The 24,768-nt window shown below is 39.5% G+C and overlaps 3 protein-coding genes and 1 long non-coding RNA gene across 5 annotated transcripts; all 4 read left to right on the top strand.

Moving 5' to 3' along the window:
• Nucleotides 1–1,373: 1,373 nt before the first annotated feature.
• Nucleotides 1,374–3,480, top strand: LOC133709690 (probable acylpyruvase FAHD1, mitochondrial). The gene is made up of 7 exons (XM_062135508.1): nucleotides 1,374–1,543; nucleotides 1,629–1,794; nucleotides 1,914–1,966; nucleotides 2,432–2,494; nucleotides 2,722–2,772; nucleotides 2,872–2,989; nucleotides 3,109–3,480. The coding sequence occupies exons 1-7, from the start codon at nucleotides 1,448–1,450 to the stop codon at nucleotides 3,219–3,221; spliced, it is 660 nt and encodes a 219-aa protein (XP_061991492.1). The 5' UTR covers nucleotides 1,374–1,447; the 3' UTR covers nucleotides 3,222–3,480.
• Nucleotides 3,481–6,120: 2,640 nt separating this feature from the next.
• On the top strand, nucleotides 6,121–10,031 carry LOC133711068 (uncharacterized). 2 transcript variants are annotated; one of them, XM_062137245.1, is made up of 6 exons: nucleotides 6,121–8,193; nucleotides 8,389–8,434; nucleotides 8,567–8,644; nucleotides 8,883–8,977; nucleotides 9,584–9,658; nucleotides 9,783–10,031. In XM_062137245.1, exons 1-5 carry the CDS (start codon nucleotides 8,105–8,107, stop codon nucleotides 9,609–9,611), a joined length of 336 nt encoding a protein of 111 aa, XP_061993229.1. In that variant the 5' UTR covers nucleotides 6,121–8,104; the 3' UTR covers nucleotides 9,612–9,658; nucleotides 9,783–10,031. The 2 variants fall into 2 exon arrangements, 1 of the variants encoding a protein (XP_061993229.1); XR_009847052.1 differs by adding an exon at nucleotides 9,056–9,106 and having other exon boundaries at nucleotides 6,129–8,193; nucleotides 8,567–8,977.
• Nucleotides 10,032–14,965: 4,934 nt separating this feature from the next.
• Nucleotides 14,966–17,970, top strand: LOC133712937 (uncharacterized). Its single transcript, XR_009847668.1, has 4 exons — nucleotides 14,966–15,188; nucleotides 16,077–16,367; nucleotides 16,999–17,047; nucleotides 17,808–17,970. It is a non-coding gene; the product is annotated as an uncharacterized LOC133712937 (long non-coding RNA).
• A 209-nt stretch (nucleotides 17,971–18,179) lies between these two features.
• Nucleotides 18,180–21,056, top strand: LOC133711275 (protein NRT1/ PTR FAMILY 5.10-like; the record flags this gene model as incomplete). Its single annotated transcript, XM_062137425.1, has 2 exons — nucleotides 18,180–18,488; nucleotides 19,224–21,056. Coding segments are annotated over 2 exons (2,142 nt in total), but the record flags the coding sequence as incomplete, so codon positions are not given.
• Nucleotides 21,057–24,768: the final 3,712 nt, after the last annotated feature.

Genomic DNA, 24,768 nt, shown 5'->3' with positions numbered 1-24,768 from the left:
AATGACAAGTAACCCTCACTATAGACAAATGCGCTCACTTATTACAGTGCCTAGCTAGATGCCCAAAACCCAAAACTATCTAAGCGTCTTGTTATAGCAACCCCAATCGCCTAGAGACCTCAATTGCTGTACAATTAGAGAAGCTAACTTACATAGCACTAGACTCTAGAAAGCAAATACTAGGCACAGAAAAACGGGAAACTTAGAGTTTCCTTTTGCCCTTAGCTTTAGGGCAAGCCTCTTGACAATTTAGCAGAAATTCAACCACACTGTCTCCTGGATCCCAAATCCAACCCAAAGGAGAATCAGAACCCAACATATGGGCTGAGTTGGGCCCAGCAGCCCAGGAACCCGTTGCAGTCGTCGACCGTCGCCGAATGCATATGTCATCCATACCCAGTGTAGCCACCATACCAGCAACCTCCAAATCGCCAGACCCGAGATTCCGAGCAGCCAAAAAAGCAACTCCGAACAGCCAAGCCAGCGCTACCAGCAGATCAACCCAGAAAGTAAGCAATCCCGCCGCCACATGCAGCCAGCCCACCCCCGTGGACCACACCAGCGGCTTCGGCATCAGCCGCCGCGCTACTCGCCGAAGCAGGACTCTGCCACCGCGCTGCAGCGCCGCCACCAGCAACCTTAACCCGCCATCAACGACCTGCCAAACCCTAAAGGAATGGTGCCCCGGTCCATACCAGATCCCAGATCTCCTCCTCAAGCTATGATCCCGAAGACGTTTACGTCTCGGCTGAAGAATGAAGAGGATCGCCACTACCGCAACCCACCATTCCTTACACCGAGTATGGAACCGATCCGCCGCAAGGCATAAGCGTTGAGAGAAACCTGGGACTGGAGGTGCCGAAGACCTCCCTGGAAGCAGCCTACAAGAGGCGGCGCTAGGGTTTTGAGAGGGCACGCTCTCGCTCTCACTCCCGTTCTCGACTCTCATCTTTTTTTCTGTCACGGGTTGAATTTTAAAGCTATTCCTTACGTTTGTGTGTGTTTATATGACGAAAAACTTTCTCCAATGAATATCATCAGCAGCAGTATATTTGGTATATGGTTGTAGGGAACATTTTTACCAACATTGTATTCATTACAGACCAAATTGTCAACAAGCGTTTCGTCCAAGTCTTTTCTGATAAATTCTTTGTTGCTAAAAGTATGGCAGCCATTCCTAAGCCTATATATTAAAGAAAGATTTAATATATAATGTTTTGATGATGAAAATACCTAGTTTTTTTTTTTTTAAATACCTAATAATTAAAAAAAAAAAAAACTATAGTTATCTTTATTTTGTTGAAAATATGAAAAAAAAAAATCATTGAACTTTCGACATTGGCTAATACAGCTCGACTCTTTGGTTTCTCAAAGTGAAGTATACAAATAAGACAGCGGAGAGTTTCAGTTTAACATCGTCGTCGTCGGAGTGAAAACACAGTTGAACATGGCAAGCAGGCTTCTACAAGTAGGCACTAAGATCATCGGAGTCGGCAGAAACTACGCCGCCCACGCCAAAGAGCTCGGCAACGCCGTCCCCAAGGTCCCCTCTTTTCTTCTCTTTCCACTCTTATCCGCATCTCATTTTCCGTTTCAATTTCCAATCTTGATTCTGATGATCCGTGAAGGAGCCTGTGCTGTTTCTCAAACCGACGTCGTCTTACTTGGAAAACGGAGGCACGATCGAAATCCCTCACCCTCTGCAGTCGTTGGACTATGAGGTGGAGCTGGCCGTCATCATATCCAAGAAAGCTCGCGATGTTCCCCAGGCCAAGGCCATGGATTACGTTGGTGGTAATTTCTTTTATCAACTGCTGTTATTTACTAATCGATTGATTCTTGTGTTGATTTGATTTTAAAGTGATGATCTTGTTTGAGTTGGAATCTGATTAGTGACGATGGAATTGTTTAAGGTTATGCACTTGCTCTTGATATGACTGCCAGAGAGATTCAAGCTACTGCTAAGGTAATCATCATATATATATGACGGATTAATTTGTATTGTGAATTGATGCACATATTATTCCTTTTCCAATCAATAGCTTTTCCACATGAATTTGTGGTTTGCTCGCTTCTCTTTAAAATAGTAAGAAGAGAAGTGTATGGACTAGCATATCCATATCATTGGGATCAATGCAAATGATGCTTGGTAGAGGCAAATAAATATTGGATGAAAAACTTTAATAAACCGAGGGTACCTTAATATTGATATAACTTTGTCTAAAACACTAGCAAGCTAACTTTTTTAGAGTGCATCAGTTCAAATTCTAGACCTGCAATCTTGTTTAGGATGTCCATGGTTTTGACATGCTTTGCTCTATATTACCTATCCAAATTGATTTAGAAGATTAGTATGTTTGTGCATACACGTCGTGTAAGTACACCACTGTTCATGTTGTTGTGTGTTAACACAAGTTATTTCCTATGGCAGTCTGCAGGTCTTCCATGGACCATAGCAAAAGGGCAGGACACCTTCACACCAATCAGTTCTGTGGTAAAACTCAGTGGTGCATTTTGTTAATTTCTTTTTGTTATTTGAGATCTGTTATAAACGATATTCTGTGTGGATGTGTTGTAATATTATTATCATTGATTGTCTTGCTTTCTAAGTTTGACAGAGCTTTAGACAAAAAATTCAGCCACTATGAGCAGATCATCTGTTTTTGTATATAGTATATTTGTTAGCACATCCAATAGTTTAACTTTTCAAACTTCATGCAGTTGTCCCTAGCAACGGTGCCAGACCCTGACGATTTGGAACTTTGGTTGAAGGTTCTTGTTGCTTCCTGTTCTTTATGACTTAATTAGTCGCTGAGTTTTGTATTGGTCTGTCCTAATTGTTGTGTTCAAATTGACTTGCTTTCGCCACAGGTAGATGGAGAAGTGAGGCAAAAAGGCTCAACCAAGGATATGATATTTAAAATCCCATTTCTCATCAGCCACATAAGTTCCATTATGACACTTCTGGAAGGAGATGTAATACTAACAGGTGCATAGTTACATCCAATGTTGTCTTCTTAATCTTCTTCCTCAGTTATGGCATCTGGTCAGGATTGACTAATATTTTTGATCTTCCAACAAATTATGCTCCTGGAACTGATTCTGCAGGTACTCCCAAGGGTGTTGGTCCAGTAAAAGCAGGCCAAAAGATAACTGCGGGAATAACAAACCTTGTGGATGTACAATTCAATGTTGACAAACGGAGGCAAGGAAGTTCTTGAGCTATTTGAATTAGCTACATAGTGTTATTGCATTTGATAGTTCCATCAGGAACAGAGAAATAATGTTGATTGAAACCGGAGAACTGACTTAGCTTGGAGGCAGACACGAAGGGTACTAGTCTTTTTTAGCATATACTGTCAGTTCAAGGATTGTATGATGCCTAAATTCAACATCTGTGTATTTATTTGATTTGGAATAAACAAGTAACAGGTACTTTGTCACTGGAAAATACAAGAGAAATATCAAAATTTCCGACAATCGCAATTTGTCACGCGACATGTTCATATTCTTCTACAACATAACTGATCAAAGATATCATCATTGACCTCCTGTAGCCCTACATCCTTCGTCTTTTCCTTGTTTTCTTCATCAGGACATTCTCTCCTGCTTGTTCTGCTGGACACAGTCTCACTTCTCTTTGGTCTTCTAGGTGGCCATTGGTCAATTCTACGACCGTACCAAGCTCTTATGTTTGTTCTTGTTCCAACATAGGATTACTATGCCAGAGGACCGAGCAAGACGTATATTTACTGTTGTTGTCATACATTTTTACCCATTTCTCATAGACACATCACACACGGCTTACTACTTCTACGGTTCTACGTTTTACGAGTAATTAATGATAGAGCACGTGGTCAACGTTAGTCTGTGTTAACTTTTCATCATTCTTTCTCGTGGGTGTTATAACCCAGCAATGGTACTGAGTTGTAATGAGGAGTATATAAGCTACAAAACCTAAGCCAATGGATAATTAATGGAGTCGATCTATCCCACCAAACCCTCTCTCAGCAGTAAATGGCTACAGAAAACAATTTTTCCGTTTGGTTTTGTCTCTTCTGGGGTAGCACTAATGACCATGGATATGGATGGATATGATTGAAAACCCTTCCTGTAGAAGTAGCCCTAGACATGTACAGTACGCAGCTATGATACATAGATAGCTAAGGTCTCCGAGTCGAATAAAAAGCGGATATATCAATGGCTACAGTACTCCCAGGCTGGGGGAAAGTATGGAGAAAGAGATCGGCCGATCTTTGTATTTATATTTACTATTATGACAGAAGTTAATTAAAGAGAGAAGAAACCGAGTACGTGAAAGAAGGTAAATGCGGGGAGTAAAGGTGTGTTTCAACTAACAGTGTAAAACACTGTGTGAACGGGGGGAAAGATGCAATACGTACGGAGAAGCTAGTCAGGAAGCAATGAAGACGAAGACGAAGACGAAGACGTATGAGAAGGGACTTTCCATTTATTTCATTACAAAAGGAAACATACAGATTGAGGACGTGAAGAGTGATGGATGTCTTCATAATATCAAAAACCCTAATAAAAAAGAATGAAAACAAAACCAATCCCATGCTTTTTAATATGGACAGTACCTAGCCTTTCTTTTTCCAAAGCTGGGTTTAAGCCAAAGCTTCCACCTTCCTTCTTCTTTTGGTGGAGAGACTATTTTGATGGCTCGGTAAAGTCCAGAATTTTTGGGTCCATCTTGATTTGCACTTATTTCACACGCGATTCTAAGCCCTAAATCTCAAGTATTTGCAAGTCGTTTTCATTAGTTTCTCCTTTTTGTAGAATCTAAGTCAAAGCCCTAAACCCCTAGACAAATGTAGTTGAGTGTTTTTTTTTTTTTTAAATGAATTTCATTAAATCAATCAACGAGTACATTCGTTTAGAATGACATCCCTTATAAATTTGGGGAGCAGTACCAAATCATGTTTGGTTATCACTATTACATGCTTTGTTTTTTTTTTTTTTATAAATTAAATAGAGGATTAGGCGATATTAGTTCCTCTGCGATAGCCGATTTGGGGTGACTGGCACCCACCCACAATCTCGAAAGAAAGGGGGCAATTGCAACCGGGAACCCACCGCCCATCTCTCTATTTTATGTTATTAATAAAAGAAAAGAAATTACAAGAAGAGAGAGGGGGACATGAACCAAAACCTCTCGGAGAACAAACTGAAGTAAAGTACTCAAAGTGAGCAGTAAGCAATAGTTACAAACTGATGGAAAGAAGAAGGACATGCAGTAACCATGCAAATATATGTGACCACGCAGCAACCACATATATGGAACACACCTATAGTTCATCAGCAACCATGCAGCAGAAATCACCATAACCCAAACCCACCTTTTCATGAAGTCTATCAAGCACCACAAAATTAGCGAATACGGAAATTCGATAAACCTTGCAGATTGTGAACAAAGGCAGCCGAAGCACAAGAAGGGAAAGAGTCCCACCAATAATGCCCCTCATGATCCACCCCATAGTTAGCTAAGCAGTCAGCCACTTGATTTCCTTCTCGATAAATATGTGAAAAACGTATCTGCATAGAGGAGAGAATGGTACAACAATTGACCCAATCAACAGATAGACGCCAAGGGACTGAGCAATTATTAGTGGCAAGAAAGTGAATTGCTACCGCGGAATCACACCCAATCCAGAGAGAATTCCATCCTTTTCCTGATGCTATTGTAACTGCATGAATAATGGCTTGAAGCTCTGCTTCTAGAGCAGTAGCAATACCCATGGAACCAACAAAACAACCCATAAAATTGCCCAAGTGATCACGAAAAATACCTCCATAGCCTGCAAGCCCTGGCGTCCCACGAGCAGCACCATCAGTATTAACCTTTAATTGAAAAGCAGAAGGAGCAAGCCAATTTACTTCATGAATTTGAAGGAGGTGCCAATTTATTACATGCTTTATTTGTTGACTTATGAGCCACTACATTAGCTTCACGTGGAGCAATGGTTACTTTGAACTCCCCATGACTCACTACTAGAGAAAACCCATTTAGAGACAAATTTTTTCGCGACGGACTAATTTTTCGTCTCCCAAACACATCATTAGAGACAAAAAAAAATATTTTGTCCCTAAAAGTTTTGTTGTTCAAAACTCTCCATTGATGCTACTTAGAGACAAATAAGCTTAAATTAGAGACAAAAAATATATGTCCCAAAATTTAATAGGGGACGAAATTTAATTTTGTCTCCTATGCATTTTAGATTTTGCAAATAATTGGTAAAATTTAAGAGGTTAGTTGCACCGAATTTCAAATTTTGGGCGAAAAGAATTAGGGGTAAAACATAATTCCCTAATTTTGTTAGCGGATTTTTTTTTTTTTTTCATCTGGACGGGGTTTGACAAAAGTAAATAGTGTGCAACAATTGATTGGGATTGAAACGATGTAGTTTCGATCTCACATATATTCAGCCTCTCTATTTATCTTAGTTTTTTGAACTATTCGACGATTACTACTTTGTGATTTCTCGTACGAACCTCCAAACACCAATAACTCCTAGCAGCAGTGTCTCTGTCATGCAATTCGTCTCATCTATCTCGACTGTCTAGTTTTTCTTCTCCTCATTTAGTACCTTAAATCTTGAACTAGAGCTTTCAATCTTGCAGAATTTCAATTTTTTTATTTTTTATTTTTTAAGTTTTGGTACTGTTAATCTTTGTTCGTTGATGTTGTAGTAAGGTTAAAGGCTCGACTAGAAGACACTTGCATTGTTAACTAATACTAAGAATCTAAGAGAACTATTTTGAAAATCCGGATTCTAGATCATCTTTTATATGAAAGAGTGTTTTTTTGTTGATGACATTATATGAAAAGAGTTTAATGTATTTAGGGTATTAGAAGTCTTTTATTTTAATTACTTTATCTATTAAAAATTAGGTGTTTATTGGTCAAAATATAATGTTTTACGTAAATACCCCTCATAGATATACTATGAAAACCACGTTAATGGAAGAGGATAAACAAGTAAAATTACAAGTATTAAAAAAAAATAAAGGATATATTTTGATCTTTTATTAAAGTTTTTTTAATTTTATTTTTAATAAAGATAGAAGGATAAAATCTCATCGGGCAAAACACACAACAGTCGGTGTTCTTGAAAAGGGTCTGGGAGGCCGCCTAGACGGCGCCTAAGCGTTAGGCGTGATGGCACCGCCCCGACAATTCTACTCTCTCTCGACTCTCCTCTCACCAGTACTGGCAGCACTTTGCAGTCCCAAGTCCCAACATCACTCTCTCTCTCCCTCTCCCTCTTCCTCCCTTCCTCCTCCGATCGGTAAAAACTCGGAACAAAGTCTCTCTCTTTCTTTCAAACCTCTGGTGTTTGCCGGAGTTTCTATTCATTTAATCATTTATAACTATATGTTGATTATCAGGGGTGCCAGGCTTGGCTCAATAGTCATCCCACAAGCAGGTTACTCTTTGCTTTGCTTTATCAGTCTCTATTTCCAAGCTTTCAGTCCAAAAGACTTGGGCTTTGTTCACCACTTAGTTTATGACTACTTTATCCATCTGAAATTGTAATCATTTCGATTTCTTACTGATTTTTTTTGGATGCCTGATATATGGGCCTGGTCTTGTTTGCACAAATTTTGAGCTATTGGCATGGATGTTTCGATTGCTTAATCAAGTTCGATTCTTTATTATGGTTTTTGAAATGATGAACTGAAAGGGGTTATGGGCTCTGCTCATCTCTGTGAAACAGTGTTGTATAGAAATTTGAATTAGAAAGCTGGCAGCGTGTACGTGCTTGAGTTGATGGTAGGAAAGATTGAATCTTTTGTGAGATGTATGATATTAAAGATGAAATTTGGTTTGGCTGCATCAGATGAAATCTTTGGGTTTTTGGAGGAATTCAGTTTGTTCTATTTTATCTATGCTTCAGTTTTGCCACAAGATTAGTGGCTTCTTGCAGCTTTTTATAGGCAGTTTGTAAAGAACAGCTGCATTGTTCTGCGGTTTTGAGGTTCTTAAACACTTGGTTTGAGTAATTGGTGTTTGCTTCTTCAGCTTTTACCTTCTTTTTTTAAAGGCTAATTTTGGCTTAGATAGTATGGGTAAGTTCCAATTATGGAGATCTTAAGAGTTGACGAGAAATTCGGTACTAAGCCTTCATCCCAGTCGGAAGGAGTTGTTCATTGGCTTCATACAGGGCTGAGGTTTGTACAAAGTTCTCTCTTTTCTTTATTGTGTTAAATTTCTTTCCTTTATCTTTATATAGCTATCTGGGTTTTATTGAGTTTCATTTTATGGTCTGAAGTCACTGTGAAGTTCATAGTTATGTTGAATTTTTTATTCCGATGATTGTTTTTCTGTTCTCTAAGTGCTGATTTGGCTTGGTTATGCCTGTGCAGTCACTCCGCTGGTCGTGCTGGAAAACCAATTGTGAAATGGATTCAGGTTGCACATTTTATTCTCTCTTCCCTTCCTTTCCTTTTATTGCAGTGGAATATCGCTATGCTGTTGTTGTTAGTGTTTTACCATTGTTCTTACTATATGGTGGCACCTAAGGTGTTACATGCTTTGCAACAGAAGTTCCCAGCCGCGTCAAAGACTCAGTTAAGGAATAAAGTGCGAGAGATGTCAGATTTTGTGGATACCCATTGGCAGGTTAGTAACTCATTTACAACTTTCATTCCCAAAAGTAGGCATTGGCATTCTTATCTGGTAATGATTCAAATCAAACGAGTACTAGGCCTATCATCTAGATTAGAAGTTGCAGCAAGGGCTGGTCCATGTCAAATTTTGAGTTTAAGTATTTAATTTACCCTATATTGAACACTTGTTGAAATAGTATAATAGACCTGGGTCTGAACCTAAGTGGTACTCTATTATCTCTTTATGCAAGATCTGCTGGAGTAACGTGATAACAGAGCACAGCCAAGCCATTTTGAACTCTTTGTACTCATTTTACTGGAACTTGACAAGAAATTGGGAGTTGAGGTATGTGAATCTTTTTCATTACATATAAAATTCATATCAAATAATTATTGAACTTTGTTGATGAGGAATTACTATCAGGAGATGAAGATAACACTCGAGAAAGTGATGGATACAGTGACTTGGATGAAGGTAAATGATTTTAAATGTACGTGGCTCGATAAGTGCATGCAAATCATCATTAGTTACTTTTTCCTATATGGTTATGCCTTCCTAACTCATAATTAAACATCTTTTGGTCGTTAGCATAATTACATATTACTGTTAACTTGGTCTTTTTGTCAGTATGGTCTGTTAGTTTCCATTTTTGTTTATTATTTACTTATGATGTTGACCATGTGTGCAGGGAGACTTTGCTTTCTTATCTTATCAAAATCACAACTGCTTATTGTCTCTGTATCTTACTAAATATCCACTTTTATAGAATTGGATTAATCAATGTCGGATGCTCTTGGAATTCTCCATTTTTTTTTAACCTGGTTTAAATTTCAAGTTGGTATTGATTTCCATTCTTTATATTTTACTATAAATATAATTTTATTTAGCTTACTTATGGATTTTCATTCTTGATATTAACTTTTGGTGTTCGATTTTCGTTACATTATGCAGTTGGATCAATATGTGGCTAGGAGCATGAAGGTTAATTATGTGGTAGGCTCCTACCTTGATCCCCTTATAGTTAAGGTAAACTCTTTCTTATTTGGGCCTGTAGGTCTGATCACATGCTTTATCTCATGTTTGTTTGCTTGTCTTTAATTGTCTCACTCAATGTCAGTATGGTATTTTATTATTAAGGCTTTTGGTGCAGGTATACTGATCAGACACATGTTCAAGGATAGTCCATATGCCTTTGGTTCTCCATCAAAAGCCGTCTGCATTATTGATCTTAATTAGTTACAGATATTATTTATAGTTGAAGACTTGTGAAGCATATTATGAAAGTGCTCAATTTGTTCATGTTTGTTGGATTTGAAAAAAGAGTTGATGTTAGGCTCTGTTTATTACTATTATCCATAATAAATTCAAATTTTTGGTTAAAACAAATTATATTTATATAATTGGCGACAACTATTAGATTTGTTGTCTAATATAATTTAATAATTTATTAAAAATAAAAATTAAATTTAAAAATAATTTAAAATTTGAGAATAAAAGGAGACAAATTAAGTTTCGTCCCCTATTAGTCTGATTGGCACCATTAAATTTAAAATAAAAAATAAAAGGAGACGGAGTGAGTTTCGTCTCCTATTTGTCTAATTGGCGCAATTAAATTTGAAAAAAAATTTAAATTTTGAAAATAAAAGGAGACGGAGTGAGTTCGTCCCCTATTCCTCTTATTGACGCCAATTTATTTTATTTTCCCTCCATTCTCACAATGCTCAATGAGAATGGGGGATGAAATTTCATTGAATAGGGGACAATTTTTATTTCTTCTCCAAATACATTAGGAGACGGAATTTATCGGTCGTTGCCTTAAACAATTTGGGATGAGCTTTAGGAGACGACTTTAGCCACAAAACGGTTCCGTCTCAAATTTTTTTGGGGGACGAATTCTCAGCTATTAGAGACAAAATAAATTTGTCTCTGAATGGGTTTTCTCTAGTAGTGACTATGCAATCTTTCTTTCGTATCCTCAAGAAGAAAACTACACAGACGTGTCGCCTTCCTCTTGATTCATTGTCGTTGCCAACAGGGAACAATCTGTTTCAAATATAACCTTGTTATAGTTCATACCTTCAGCTATTTGAATTGCCTCAGACAAAACTTGTAACTCTGCATGGAAAGGTGTGGTAATGGACGACAATTGGCGAACAGTTGCTGCACGGACTTGGCCATGAGTGTCCCTAAATACGACCCCAGCTCCACTTCGTCCAGTTTGTGCCATGAACGCCCCATCCACATTGCACTTTAGTCAGTGCTCTGGTGGCGTTACCCAAGCTTGGTTCCTTGTTCGCTGTGGGATATTCGAGGCATTGGCCTTGACAAAGTCTTCCGACCATCCAAAAGTCATCAACACTACATCACGGGGATGTTGCTTGCTGCCTTCCCACACCTAGGAGTTCTGATTCCTCCATATACCCTATATTAACATCATCACTTTAGCAAATTCCTCTTTACCTAAAGTAGTCACCAACTGGAGCAGCTAGTCCTTCATATCCGCATATCCACCTTGTGATTGTGGTATTGCTGCTGCCATCCATATCTCTTTTTGTGCATGTGGGACATATCACATCCCCATAAAACCTTTCGTACTTAGACAAGTACGGTTAGGTAATATATTCACACATGAACGCCATACCTGAAGTGCAACTTCGTTCGGCACTTTTGCATTCCATATATCAAACCATAGCTTAGCATACGGGTTTGGAGCTTGAGGAGGAGCAAGAACCAAGCCCAAAGCCATCTCTGGTGCAACATAATATGCACTCTTCGTGGTGAAGAGACCTTTGTTATTAAAGTGCCACACTAATCTGTCTCTTGGAGCTTTTTTACTGAGTGGGATTCGTAAAATTAACTCCCTATCCGCCGGTGAGAACGATTGCTCAAGTTGATCAATATCCCAACTTCTCGTGGCTGGGTTAATCAAGTCACATACTCTTTTTGGGCATCTCGAGGTTGTCGTGAACTAGGACCTCGAGGGTATGTATCTGGTAGCCACCGGTCTCTCCATATGTCAATATGCTCTCCATTACCTACTTGCCATAGTAGCCCTTGTGCAAGCACTGCTCGACCTTCCCATATACTTCGCCAAGGGAATGATGGTTGCTCACCCAACTCTGCACTTAGGAAATCACTATTTGGGAAATAAAGAGCTTTATATATCCTTGCAATCAAAGAGCTAGGGTTCCTAACTAATCTCCAACCCTGCTTTGCTAGCATACCCATGTTGAACCAATGCAAATTTTTGATACCCATGCCACCCTTTTTCTTAGGCACACACAGCCTATCCCAAGACCTCCAGTGTATCTTTTGTTTCTCCTTGAACCCTGCACACAATTGTTGTAGATCCTCACACAAACTAATAGGTAACTTGTAGCAGTTCATTACATAGTTTGGGATTGTTTGATCCACTGCTTTGATCATAATTTCTTTGCCAGCTCCACTTAATAATTTTGCTCTCCAACTGACCACCTTGTTTGTCAACTTCTCCTTCAAATAACTAAAAGCTGCTGTTTTTGTTCTCCCTACATATGTAGGTAGTCCCAAATATCTTTCATGTTTATCAACTCTTTGAACTCCCAGCAGGTCTGCCAAATGATATTGCTTGTCTAAGTCAACATTCTTGCTGAAAGCTACCTCACTTTTCTGCAAATTAATTCTTTGGCCTAAGGCAATCTCATAAGTATATAAAATATTTCGAAACTGTTGACATTCCTTCTAAGTGGCTGTCCCAAATAGAAAGCTGTCATCTGCAAAGAGAAGATGATGAAGTTGCGGTGCCCCTAGTGCAAGAGTGATGCCTTGAATCCATTTTTCTTGAAACTGCCCAATTAGAGATGAGAGGCCTTCTGCACACAAGATGAACAAATATGGTGATAATGGATCACCCTGTCTAATGCGTCTGGATGGTTTTACATAACCTCGAACTTCTCCATTCACTAAGAAAGAATAACTGACAGTCTGAATACTTTTTATAATCAAATCCACCCAAATTGAGTCGAACCCTATCTCCAAAAGCATGGCCTGTACGAAAGGCCATTCCAGTCTATCATATGCTTTACTGATGTCCAGTTTTAATGAAAAATTTCCATCTCCACCTCTGCGGTTATTATGAAAGCGATGTGCTACTTCAGTTGCAACCAGTTTGTTATCAAAGATCAACCGATCCGGAACAAAAGCACTTTGTAGTGGCGATATTATATCTCCCAGGATTCTTTTCAACCTGTTTGCTAGCACCTTTAAACAAATTCTATACAAAACATTACACAAAGCTATAGGTCTTAAATCCGACATATGTTTTGGATTCTTAACCTTGGGGATAAGTGTGGTGTGTGTAAAGTTTACCTCTTTGAGCAAAACACCTGAAGACAAGAAATATCTCACCACTGTGCATACATCTGAACCCACTTTACTCCAATATTTCTGAAAGAAAAAAGGAGACATTCCGTCTGAGCCTTACGCTTTAGAGAGATGCATACGAAATAACATTGTTTTGATCTCTTCATCAGAATAAGGTGCTAGAAGCTTATCGTTCATGGCCTGAGTTACCCTAGGTTAGACAATATTAAGAATAAGGTCCAATGCTCTGTGGTTCACCCCCTCAGTTCGAAACATGGTCTTGTAATATTCACTGACCACCCTTTCAATGCCAGCAATATCACTGACCCATTGGTTTTCGACATCAAACAATCCCAAAATTCTATTTCGTTGCTTTCGATTGGATGCTCTTCTATGAAAGTAGGTTGTGTTTCTATCTCCACCTTTCAGCCAAAGCACCCGGGATCGTTGAATCCACACTGTTTCATCTTGAGTAAGTAGTTCTTGAAACTTTGCTTGAAGAGTTTGCTTCTCCCCATGGTCAGCGGCATCATATGGTTTACGAAGCAGTCCATCTAGATAAGATCAAACTGCTCTCATCTCCACTTGTCGAAACATGAATGTCTGTCTCTGCCATACTGTCAGTTCACGTCCAGTGTGTTTAATGCGCTGATAGACTTGCTGCATTGGATCATCGTCTACACCTAGCTGCCATCCACGTTAGATCACCGATTCACACTCATTGTGAGTCGCCCAGAACTATTTAAATCGGAATATGGACTTCCTCTTGCCTGATTGAAGTATAGATGTCTCGCTAACGTCGACAAGTATCAGACTATGATCCGACGAACTGGGTGACAGATGAGTCAACTGCTGGGGTTTCAAGATGTTGGGCCTCTCGTTGGGCTTTGGGACTAATCTGGCCTAGGTTGGTTTGGGCTATCTATATTTTATTTTGTAGGTTGATTTTAGTCAGTAATTTCTCTTTTTTTTTTTTTTCGAGTTGAGGGAGATAGCTTAGACCAGTTGCTCGGTTGAAACCTTTTATTTAAGAGCTTCTGAGCATCTTGATTTTTGTTAGAATAAGGATGCGTAGACTTCCTAAAAGGTGGGTGTACCCAAAGTGCGAAGTTCTATATGTCTAGAATAAGTTCTTTATATATCCTAAAAGATGGCTCTTTGTGTCGGCTTTACTAAGATGTGTATTGTTTGTGGTACTGCTTGCTGAACTATAATATTGGGTTGACCTCTTTCGATCAAATTTTTTTTCCCTCACTATTAGAAATGATTTAAAAATGATCGATTACACTCTCTTTAGTAAATTCCTGATTAGGTGAACACTACTCTGAATTGAAATTAATATTCGGATGACTATTGCAGCGATATTTTCACTACCAAGGATATTTGATCATAAGTCTTCTGTTTTCATTACAAAATTGTACTCATAATGAGATTAAGTCATTAAACACAGGGGACAGCTGCAGTCTGACAATCACACTATTGTTCAATATAAAATAAAAAATGGGTAATTGTCACGAGCACCTCCTTCAATAATATGTGGATCATTCAAACAATTCATGTATGAATTAATTAAAATACTTTCAAGAGATTATTAAAGATAGACGAAGGACGAAGGTCTTGTGTTGACTTGTTTTTTAATTAGAAGAAGAAGAAGAATTCTTCTTCTTCTTGGCTGTCAATACTTATGGTCTCATATTCCAACCTCTCACACGCCTTCCTTTTATAGATAGTAGAAGTGTAGAACGTACATCGATCCGTATCAAAAGAAAAATAAGTAGTACTACTTCTCTGTAATGGGGAGAGTGAAAGAGTGGTTTGGAAAGTACCTCTACTTTTCCAAAGCTACAACATTATACTATATACGAAAGGCCGGTTGGGTGGGTACTGTTACTACTGTTCATATTAGGAAATGACGGTTTTGCCCCTATCTTTTTTTGTAATCACTGCGTTGCCATTCGTCTCTTCCTGTTTTCTTCCTTCGCTCTCCTCCACTGTCTGAATTGGAGAGTCCAGACAAAATGAAGCCTCAAGATGATTCTGGATTGCAAGCAAACAGTATTCAGAAGGGATTAACTCAAGGATTACATTTTTGCCCCCTTGCTATAAAATCGACGTCTCCAACTCTTTTTCAGCTCGAGAAGCCTCCATCAAGGTCAATACCCACTGTTCGCCGATATCAGGCTTATCCATCGCAATCAACATCGGCAGAACCTTGGTAAAATTTCGCTTTCAGTCTTAATGTACTTAGATTGCAGTGTTTATTATGATTTGAAGTGAATCTAAAATTCCTCTTCGTGTTTTGGGTCCCTCCTTTGCTTTTACACTTTAAAGCCCTTGCTGCCTAAATTCAACAACACATAAATAGTCTGCTTATGTCTATAGATGGTTTCAATACTCAAAGTAAAGGAAGATACTGTTTGTTTCGGTAAAAGTCAAATTTGGTATTCAAATCGATGGTATATTTATCATGTTTATTATGATCATCATTGTTGTACATGTTTATAAAATGATAAATCCTTGGTTTAACAGACAACTTTGTTTGATGCCACTGATATAGACGTAATCCAGGATTCACTTGGTTGGAAATGAAATTTGTTAATATGATTGTGGAAATAAATCCAAAAATGGTGATTGAAAGGAAGTTTTGTAATATGGTAATCTCCTTTCTTTTTCTTTCTTTTTTTGGATTATAATATGGTAGGAAATCTGGGATTGTTCTCTGTTATTTAGGCAATTTAGGGATACTTTCTTCCAAGGTTTTGGGATGAGTCGAGTTTTTTTTTCTTCCAAGGTTTGATTTGTGTCTTTGTTTTATAATTTCTTCTAATTGATTGCCATTTAAAGTCTGTATTTAGTTGTTAGTATTTAAAACACTGTTGATTTTTCTGGCCTAAGAAATATGGAAGAAATGTATAGATTGTTTACAGAGGACTCAATATCTTGGTTCGAAATGACATGCTGCATTGTCAGTTTATCCTCATATGAAAGCACTTGCACATTTTCTGTTCAGTTTAACCTCCTTTTTTTTCCTTTTTTTTTTTTTTTTTTTTGGTCTGAAAGTCTAACCTCTTTTGGTGATGACAATTTTTTTCCTCTTTTGAAGCTGTGGTAGAAAAAGAGAAGAACAGGGATTGAAATCGGTAAGGTTCTAAAGTTTGATTGAAATCAGTAAGGTTCGAAAGTTTGAAGCTGTAGTAGAAAGGAAAAGAAGAGGGATTGAAATCGGTAAGGTTCTAAAGTTTGAAGCTTTCATTTGGTTAGATTTTGGGGGTTGCGTTTTTGTTGTTTTTTGCTGGAATTGGGTTTTGGGTTTGATTTGTTGTTTGGTTGTCTTTCGCAGTTCTAAATATTGTTCACTTAAATATCTAGGAAAGAAGAATAAGGATTGAAATCGGTAAGATTCCAGAATTTGAAGCTTTGATTTGATAATTTTGTCGCGCGATTGTCACGGTCAATTGTACTTGGATCTCAATATTGTGTTATTATGGGTTTTTGGTTTGATCTGTTGTTTGGTTGTCTTCCGCAGTTCTAAATATTGTTCATTGGAATATTTGGGTGTTTTTGCTCTGTTGAATCACCTTTCGTTCTTATAATGTCATATTTTTGGTATGTTGGGTTTTGAGAAATAAGATAGCTACAAAGAAAGTACACAGTTTATTGATCATATTTGGTATGCTGCGTTTTGATCCTCAAGGATTAGACTTTGCAAATGGAAGTGGAGATTATTGCTTTTACCATTTTTTCTTTCTTTATTTGTTTTTAGGTATTAAAAATGTAATTTATTGTTTTTATGTAGTTTAGACTGGAAAGTTGTATATGGTGGGATATTAAGCTTCTGTATCATTGTTGCTGTATTTATTTGACGTAAAATTTGGGTTTTTGTGATCAAAAGATTAGTTATTATATCAATGCTTTATGATACTACTTGCATTAAGTGGAGGTTTTTTGGCTAGATCACCTTAGTGACTTAGTCATGCTCAATTTTGTGGTGTACTGATGAAACTACCGTTATTGTTTGGTGGCAGACGAACTGATGAATTAGCTAGATTTTGACCGGAAACCGGAAACCTCACTGTGAGTGACTAAATATCTTATACTTCAGCTTCAGCTTTCTTTGTCCATATAATATATGTCTGGGATTTAAAGCCAATTAACTTGAAACAGACCATGTTGACAGTAGATTGCACGTTGGATTCCACACAAATTTGATATCCTGAACCAGTTTCTATATAAACGGTGCTTTAAGATGAACACCTACCGTCTCTAATCCATCTTCTGTCTAATATACAATATTCATAAGCATCCCTAGGCTAATTAAAAGCTCTATACATGTATGAATGCATCTTCAGTTTAATTAAAATTAAAAGTATCCGTGATTCTTCCTTAATGATCAGCTAATTTCTTACCATTAAACTGTTAATTATTGTGCTTCAACGTCTAACTAATGTAAAAATAGAGGCATAGTGTTCAATTGCAGCAAAGTAGTATACTCCCCTCATTTGCCAGTAACTAATGTTCTGTTGTGTTTTATCATTGCACTGTTTCTAATTACCAATCGCACAAATGTCCAAGGATGTGGTGCTTTTCCGACTATAAACTCTGATCCTTTTCTTTTTTCAATCAAATTACTTTTCCTTGATACAGAAGCTTCTGCAGAACTGTGGTTAATTGAACTTTAGTTGTTTATCTGCATTTGCTTTTCAATCCACATATAATCGTGTCATTCCATTCATGTTCCCCTTACCTTCTCTAAACTATTTTACTTCTATGAATAAGAAACGTTAACCTCAAATATAATAATGCTATTCTTACTAATTCTTCAAATATTTTGCAGGACTGTACACACAACTCCATCCATTCAAGACAAAACTCCATCAACAGCTATTTCAGGAGCATACTTCAATTCAATTTGTGCATTGTAATACAAAATTTTGGCCAAAATGTACCTCACTTCAGAACATAATTTCAATAAAAACAATTCCTCTGGAATTTTTCCCTGCGTGCCTTACATAAAAATTTCTGGTATCTAATTCTATAATATTAACAACATTACCATCCATTCAAGCAATTACTCTCTTCCACATTCGTAACAATAAATTCCGCAGCAAAGCGCGGGCATATTTTCTAGTGTATTCGAGGTATTACCTAATTATCTCTATCTGTTAACATGCGTGTAATTCTGCAATCTTTTTCAGAGAGTATATAATCTATATACTCTCTGAAACCATGTTCGGTGATTCAAAGTTTCAAACTAACTTCTGCAACTTCTTCTGTCTTTTACGATATTACAGGATTAATAATTTTCAGCCACAGCCTCGTAAACCATGCGATAGTGTCTATCTTGATAATGTACCTCACTGTTAATTGGCAGAATCAACATTTTCAAATAGCTGCTGTAGTTACAAATGTGCAAGAAGGGTTTTCAGACATCTTGGTGATCATCTTAGCTCATTTCTCGCGTACATACAGGGGTTCGTATAATATAATTGTCACCACAAACGCTGCCTATATTGCTGTAAGTATCTCTTAGCCTAAGCTACTTCTGCGTAGAAATTATAATTAATGGCTTGACTGCCATAGCTCCCCAAACTTTTGACCAGATTCAATCTGGTCCTCAAAAATTGAAAACTATATATATATACCCACTTGCTTTTGGAAAATTTGTTAAACTTAAGAGTTCAAGACTCGCAAGAACATATTTATAGAAAATAAATAAATAAATAAAAAGACTCACAAGCTAGGGACATTTGATAATAAGGATGATTTAAATAGGCTAGATGAATTTTTTTGTTTCTATTTTCTTTTTGTACTGTACTTTCTCTAGTAACTTAGACAGTAAATTTATTGTTGAGCTTCTCTATCTTTTAGTTTTTTATACAAGTAAAGACTAGACAACCTCCAATTTGCCTTAACAATTTGTCAGTGTTTGGGATTTTTTCTTTTTCTTCATGAGTGTATAAATCTTTAGATACACACAAAATAAAATAAAAAAAAGATCTTTGAATAATTTAGATTTGTGAAATAAAACAAAATCTACGTAAACAGAAAAAATGAAGATTAAAAAGGAATGTTCTTTGCCATTAAGTTGTGGTCTATCAGTTATTTTAAATAACTGACATCACAAACATCACCGGTTCAAATCTTACTGACATCGTGAGACTGGTGGAATGAAAAAAAAAATTGTCTTTTCTACTTAAAGAGTAAACTAAGAGCTGATAAGCCCACACATATTGATTTCCTCTTGTTTTAGGGACTGGCTATACTGTGGCGTTCTGCTGAGCATATGACCGCAGATACAGCTGCCAAGGTATACTATGGTGCTGTGTTACTGCTGACATTGGGCGAAGCAGGGCGGTCGGCTGCCTTGAATGAATTTCTTGACGAGCAATATTCAAGGGAACGGGACCAAACAGAAATCATAGACGATGAAAAACTGCAAGACCGTCAAGAAGCTTTATGGGGTCTTCCCTGGTTGTTGGGTGCAGTCGTACCGCTTTTCCTTGTAAAAACAACTTGGGAACAAATTTTCATGATTTCAACAATTGTGATGGCAGTTTTTTACTTAATCTTCTGTTGTGGCTACTCCTTTTATTTCATAAATTATATTGAAGAGACCATGTATCCTATAGAAGAAGCAGAAAGGGAGGAGAGTGGCACAGACATAAAAGTGAACAACTTGGAACAAGTACAAAGGCAGAAAATTTGCCTAGACAAAGAGGAGCTCCCAGAACCAGCAAGAGGGAATATTTGGAGTTTAAAAAAAAAAATGGAAGCAAGGCATATTGTCAGACAAATATTAGCGATGTGGCTAACCTTCCTGGTATACAGTGTTGTTACTGCAGCAGGAAGTACGTTCTTTTTTGAACAAATGAGTAACTTGCGTATTCCAATCAAGAACTATGACGTTGCAGTTTATTTCAATGTAATCAGCTCATTTTCGAAGTACGCAATTTCATATCTCTGGGAATTAATGATTCCAAAGAAAAAGAAATCGCGAGCTCTTACGCTGGTGAGAATCGGTTGTGGACTGGCTTGTACTGTGCTGTGTTGCGTCGCAGCATGGCAGGTTGAGATCCGGAGGTTGAAGGAAATTAAGAAGCAAGGAGTTGGAGACACTTCAGAGGTTATTCCCATGAGCATCTTTTGGCTAGTTCCACAGTTCTCCTTGTTGGGGATCATGGAAGGGCTAGCAGTAGATGGGTTGATTGACTTTTTTGTTGAGCGAGTGGCGCGTCCTGATGATAAAGTAATGGTCGATTACTATGCATCCCACACCAGCGACTTCGTCATAGGTGTTGGAAAGTTACTAACGGCACTTAGCATTTTGGCGTTTAGACGAAGATGGTTCGATGACAGCATAAATCTGAGCCGTTTGGACAAGTATTACAGAGCATTAACATTCATGAGTCTCATTGGGTTTTGCTACTACTTGTTTGTCTCCACCATCTATTACACCAATAATGAATCACAAGAATCTACGGAAGACGAAGAAAATGAGACCAACTCGCACAGAACTGAGAAGCAGGAGTCGTCGCCGCCTTTACCACCTGGGCCGTCACCTCCTTCACCACAGGAATCATCACCGCCTTCACCACAGGAGCCGTCACCGGCTTTACAGCAGGAGCCGCAAGACTTTCTTTACCATCAGCAGCCTCCTCCTCCGCAGCACCAACCACCACCACTGCCAACCCAGTATTATCTGCCACAGTACCCACCGCCACCACTACAGGCATACTCTCCGGAGCAATCATACCCACCAGCATGGTCATTCCAGCCACAGCCATTCCGCAGTCGTATAACTCATACACACCGCAACCGGGCCTGCCTGCAGAGTCGTACCCACCACAGCCATACCGGCCGCAGGCGTACAACTCATACCCACAGCAGTCGGGCTTGCCTGCAGAGCTGTACCCACCACAGCCTTCTTACTCGCTTCCATATAATCCACAGCTGTACCAGCCACAATAATGCAGACTTCTTGCAGCAGTTTGTGGATTTGAATCTGAAGAGTCAGGGATCTGATCCTCAAACAAGTTGGGATATTTTTATTTCTTCTCCAGTTCTCCTTAAGTTTCGCATGTAATTCTGTTTGCTACAATGTGTGCATGTATTCATTATCTTTGTAATCTACAGTTAAGTCTTGAGATTCATTAACCATTACCTGAAGTTTAGGTTGCCGCTAGCATATCTGAAAGGCCGGATATGACTGAAGCTTCCAGAAATCCATACCACTCGTGAGTACAATGTCTTACGTACGTTTATCGATCTATGGTGCTTAAGATACTTAGTTATGCTTATGATATGTACCTCATGTATGCATCATGGAATAATTAATGAGATACTATGCAGCATCATGATAACTACATGATAACTGTTATTAAATCATATTAGGTTGTTCAATTTGAACCTAGCTTGTTGCTGCCTTGTTAAGTTCACTACGTAACGGCTTGGTGTTGTACGTTCACACCAACTACCTATAAACCCTTTCATACTTGTACCCAGCTAATTTTTCTGTGAAGTGGACTGGAACTTTGGAAAATGACTTCTTTATCTTTACTTGGGATCTCGAGTTGATGATTTTAACATACTATTTTACAAACTACTTGTACATACCGCCTATATCACATACCGCCAAGCATAAGCAACGACCTCGTACGGGGCCCACAAGCCATGATGGGGCCAACCACGACATGCATCCGGTAGTCCGACACACGAGCTACCTCACTATGGTGGAGGTCGGCCGGTACCTCGTAGGGAGGCCACCCTCCCATGATCTTCAAGAAGCTTCAAGAGAAGCAATATGTGTATTATGTCCCACATCGGAAATATAGAATAGAATGGGACTTCCTTTAGCTATAAAGGGAAGTCCTCCCCTTCTTGGAAAGGATGGATCCATGATCCCCTCACTTGTATCACTATCAAAGGCTACTTGGCCTCACTACATAGTAAAATATCTAAGTGGACGTAGCATTGCCTCAAGGGCAAGGTGAACCACTATACATGCTTGTGTCCCTCTCTCTCTCTCCCTCTCATGATCCACACTTAGTCTCGTTCCGTATTCTTCAACAGAAACATTGGCGCTAGAAGGAGGGTCCCTATGTTTGGGTAACGAGCCTCCGACCTTGAGTAAGAGTCATGTACGGGAACCATCAATCATGTACGCGCAAGACACCTCCGACCTTGAGCAAGAGTCATGGTCGGGTACCACGGGTCATGTACGGGTACCACAAGTCATCGGGTACATGGGTACATGCCAGATACCCCAACTTCCTCCCCAAGCCTCCGAGCCATCAGGTACATAAGCTTCCGGGTACATGAACTTAGCTTCCGGGTACTTGAGTTAGCGGGACTTTTATCCGGGACTGTCACGAGTCATCGGGTACTATGGGTCATCCGGGACTTTCATGAGCCACCGGGTACTGGAGCCAACGACTTTCTTGCTTTTTACTCATCCATGCAGCCTCTCCCAACGGGGTACTTGTCTTACTCGTCCATTCATCATGAAGACTCGCACATCAACTTACCTCAATCATGGCCTACCATACTAAGGCCTTATTCATCTAATGCCCGCATGACATTAGTCACACTTGGGGGTCAGTACCGCATCTCAAGGCTATGTGATACTCGTCCCGATCCCAACAACCCCATCCTCTGCTTGGAATCAACCTTGAAACCCAAACTCATCGGCCATAGTCTCTCTTCATGACCAGCCCCCATGCACTCCCTCCTCGCCCGGCACATAGGAAGCTTCGTCGCCTTCAGTAACCCTCATCGGTACCCGCTGGCCTCACCAGCATCATTTTCAACTCGGCGACTCCCCGGATCACCGTCCGGGCCTCTTTGATTTCTAATCCTCCGGGAGGTCATCAACATCTCGGCGACGGTCACCGCTGCAAGTAGCCGAGCTTCTCACCTCATCGGGTACCAATGACCAACCCCGGAGACCGATGCATTTCTCTTCTCGGTGACTCACCAGAAGCTTCATCGGTCACCTCTTAGGGACCAAATCTGGAACCCTATAGCTTCTCCACCTCTCCGTGGCCCGATCTGGACTGGCTTCCGGCACCTCAGAGTGACTCTCCGGTACCCTCTGGCCTCATTCGTAAACCCAAGCTCTCTGAGCACCGAAGAGTATCAGTTTCAACAAAAAAAAAGCAACCTCGGCCACGCCACTAGCAGCTCCTTCCTTCTCTGGTCAGCAATGATCACCTCTTCCCTTCGGTAACTTCTGACACAACACCGCCAGGAGCCTATCTCTTCCATTAATCACATTTGTAAACCTCATGGCTACGTCGCCGGCTACGCTTGGCAGCGAGCTCACCGCCTCTTGGTGAACCCGGCAGCAGCTTCACAGCTCGGCAACCTCAACTCTTGGTGTCGGCACCTGCTGGGTTCAGCTCAAAGCCTCCGGCACCCGCTGGTTCCATGGGTCCAACTTGTCGATCACAACTTCCAAGTGCTCTCGTCCGGATACTAGCTCAAGCAACCACACCGGTACCCGCTGCCCTCACTGGTACCTGCTGCCTCACCGGTCACCCTCACTTCCAGGTAGCAAGTTTGGCATACCGGTAGCCCTCACCAAGTCCCGGATTCGATTTCTCAAAAGCACCCATCGGTGACTCGTCGCTCCCGGTCTCGAACCTCTGCTCGAAGCGGCACCAATCTTGGTCCTGGTGCCTTACTCCCGGTGCCTTGCTCCTCCTTGGTCTAGAAACCTCCCGGTACCATAACATACAGGTACTGAGGCATGAAGAGAGAAGGGGAAAAGAAGCAGAGCACCACCTTTGCTGTGGACACCAACGCATCCTCTCTACACCCATGCCTGTTTCTGGATTCTTCCGGACCTTGGGGTTCACGTACTGGAGTTCCCATTTGAAGCAGCTCCTTCATATATCGAGCTAATCCTCAATCTGATGAGGACACAACCCAGCCGGCCCTCCGTTTGTTTGAGGCTTGTGCTCTCATGCTAGAGCATCGTATTGAATAAATCTCTTCATCCAGATAAGTCCCTGTCTTACTCTTTCACAAAATATCAAAGTCAAACAGGGCAGCATGTATAAAGATCATTTAATTGTTAGAAACATGCTTCTGACAACGCCATGAGTCATGCCTATTTTAATCCTAGGAGGCACACATGTCAAGTATAGGTTCTTAGTACATACCTACCACATGCAATATCACACGGTGACAATACCACATGGCTTCCTTAATGCACATGTCAAGCATGATAAATACACTTGGTTGCTATAGCATGATTCCATCAATTATCATTATCACATATTCTCATGGGCTGGCATCCCTATGACAATACCAACTATCTCACCAAATCTACATTATCAAGCATCATGCCCTACTTACCCATCAATACTATATGCACTTTGAGCCTCGTAACTTATGAGGTGTGAATGGAAACCCAATGCTCATCACTGTGCATTTTATTAACATGAATGTACCATCACATTCTTTAGTTAATAAAAAATTATAGCCATACTCAAACCTTATGTTTCATGAATGTCATATGTTCCAAATTGTGCATACCATTTCATTCTGTTATCAATATGGGGCTCCACACCCTTCACTTGCATAATTGTAGTGGCATCTAAATATCACATCTCCTTGACTCCTTCCAAGCGAGACATGCAAAATGTATCTCTAATGAGCACAACATTTTGCTTATATCATTATTTATATTAAGTACATATAAGAGCATGGTTATTAAACATAGCTAGTGTATCTGTGCATAGACTTTGCTACACACACATTGAGCAAGACCTGTCACCTGGCAGCATGCTATT

The sequence above is a fragment of the Rosa rugosa genome, chromosome 5 (assembly GCF_958449725.1).
Source record: "Rosa rugosa chromosome 5, drRosRugo1.1, whole genome shotgun sequence".
In the NCBI taxonomy this organism is placed as follows: Eukaryota; Viridiplantae; Streptophyta; class Magnoliopsida; order Rosales; family Rosaceae; genus Rosa; species Rosa rugosa.
The sequence above is the reverse complement of the archived record's forward strand: the minus strand, read 5'-3'. Positions and strand labels throughout refer to the sequence as shown.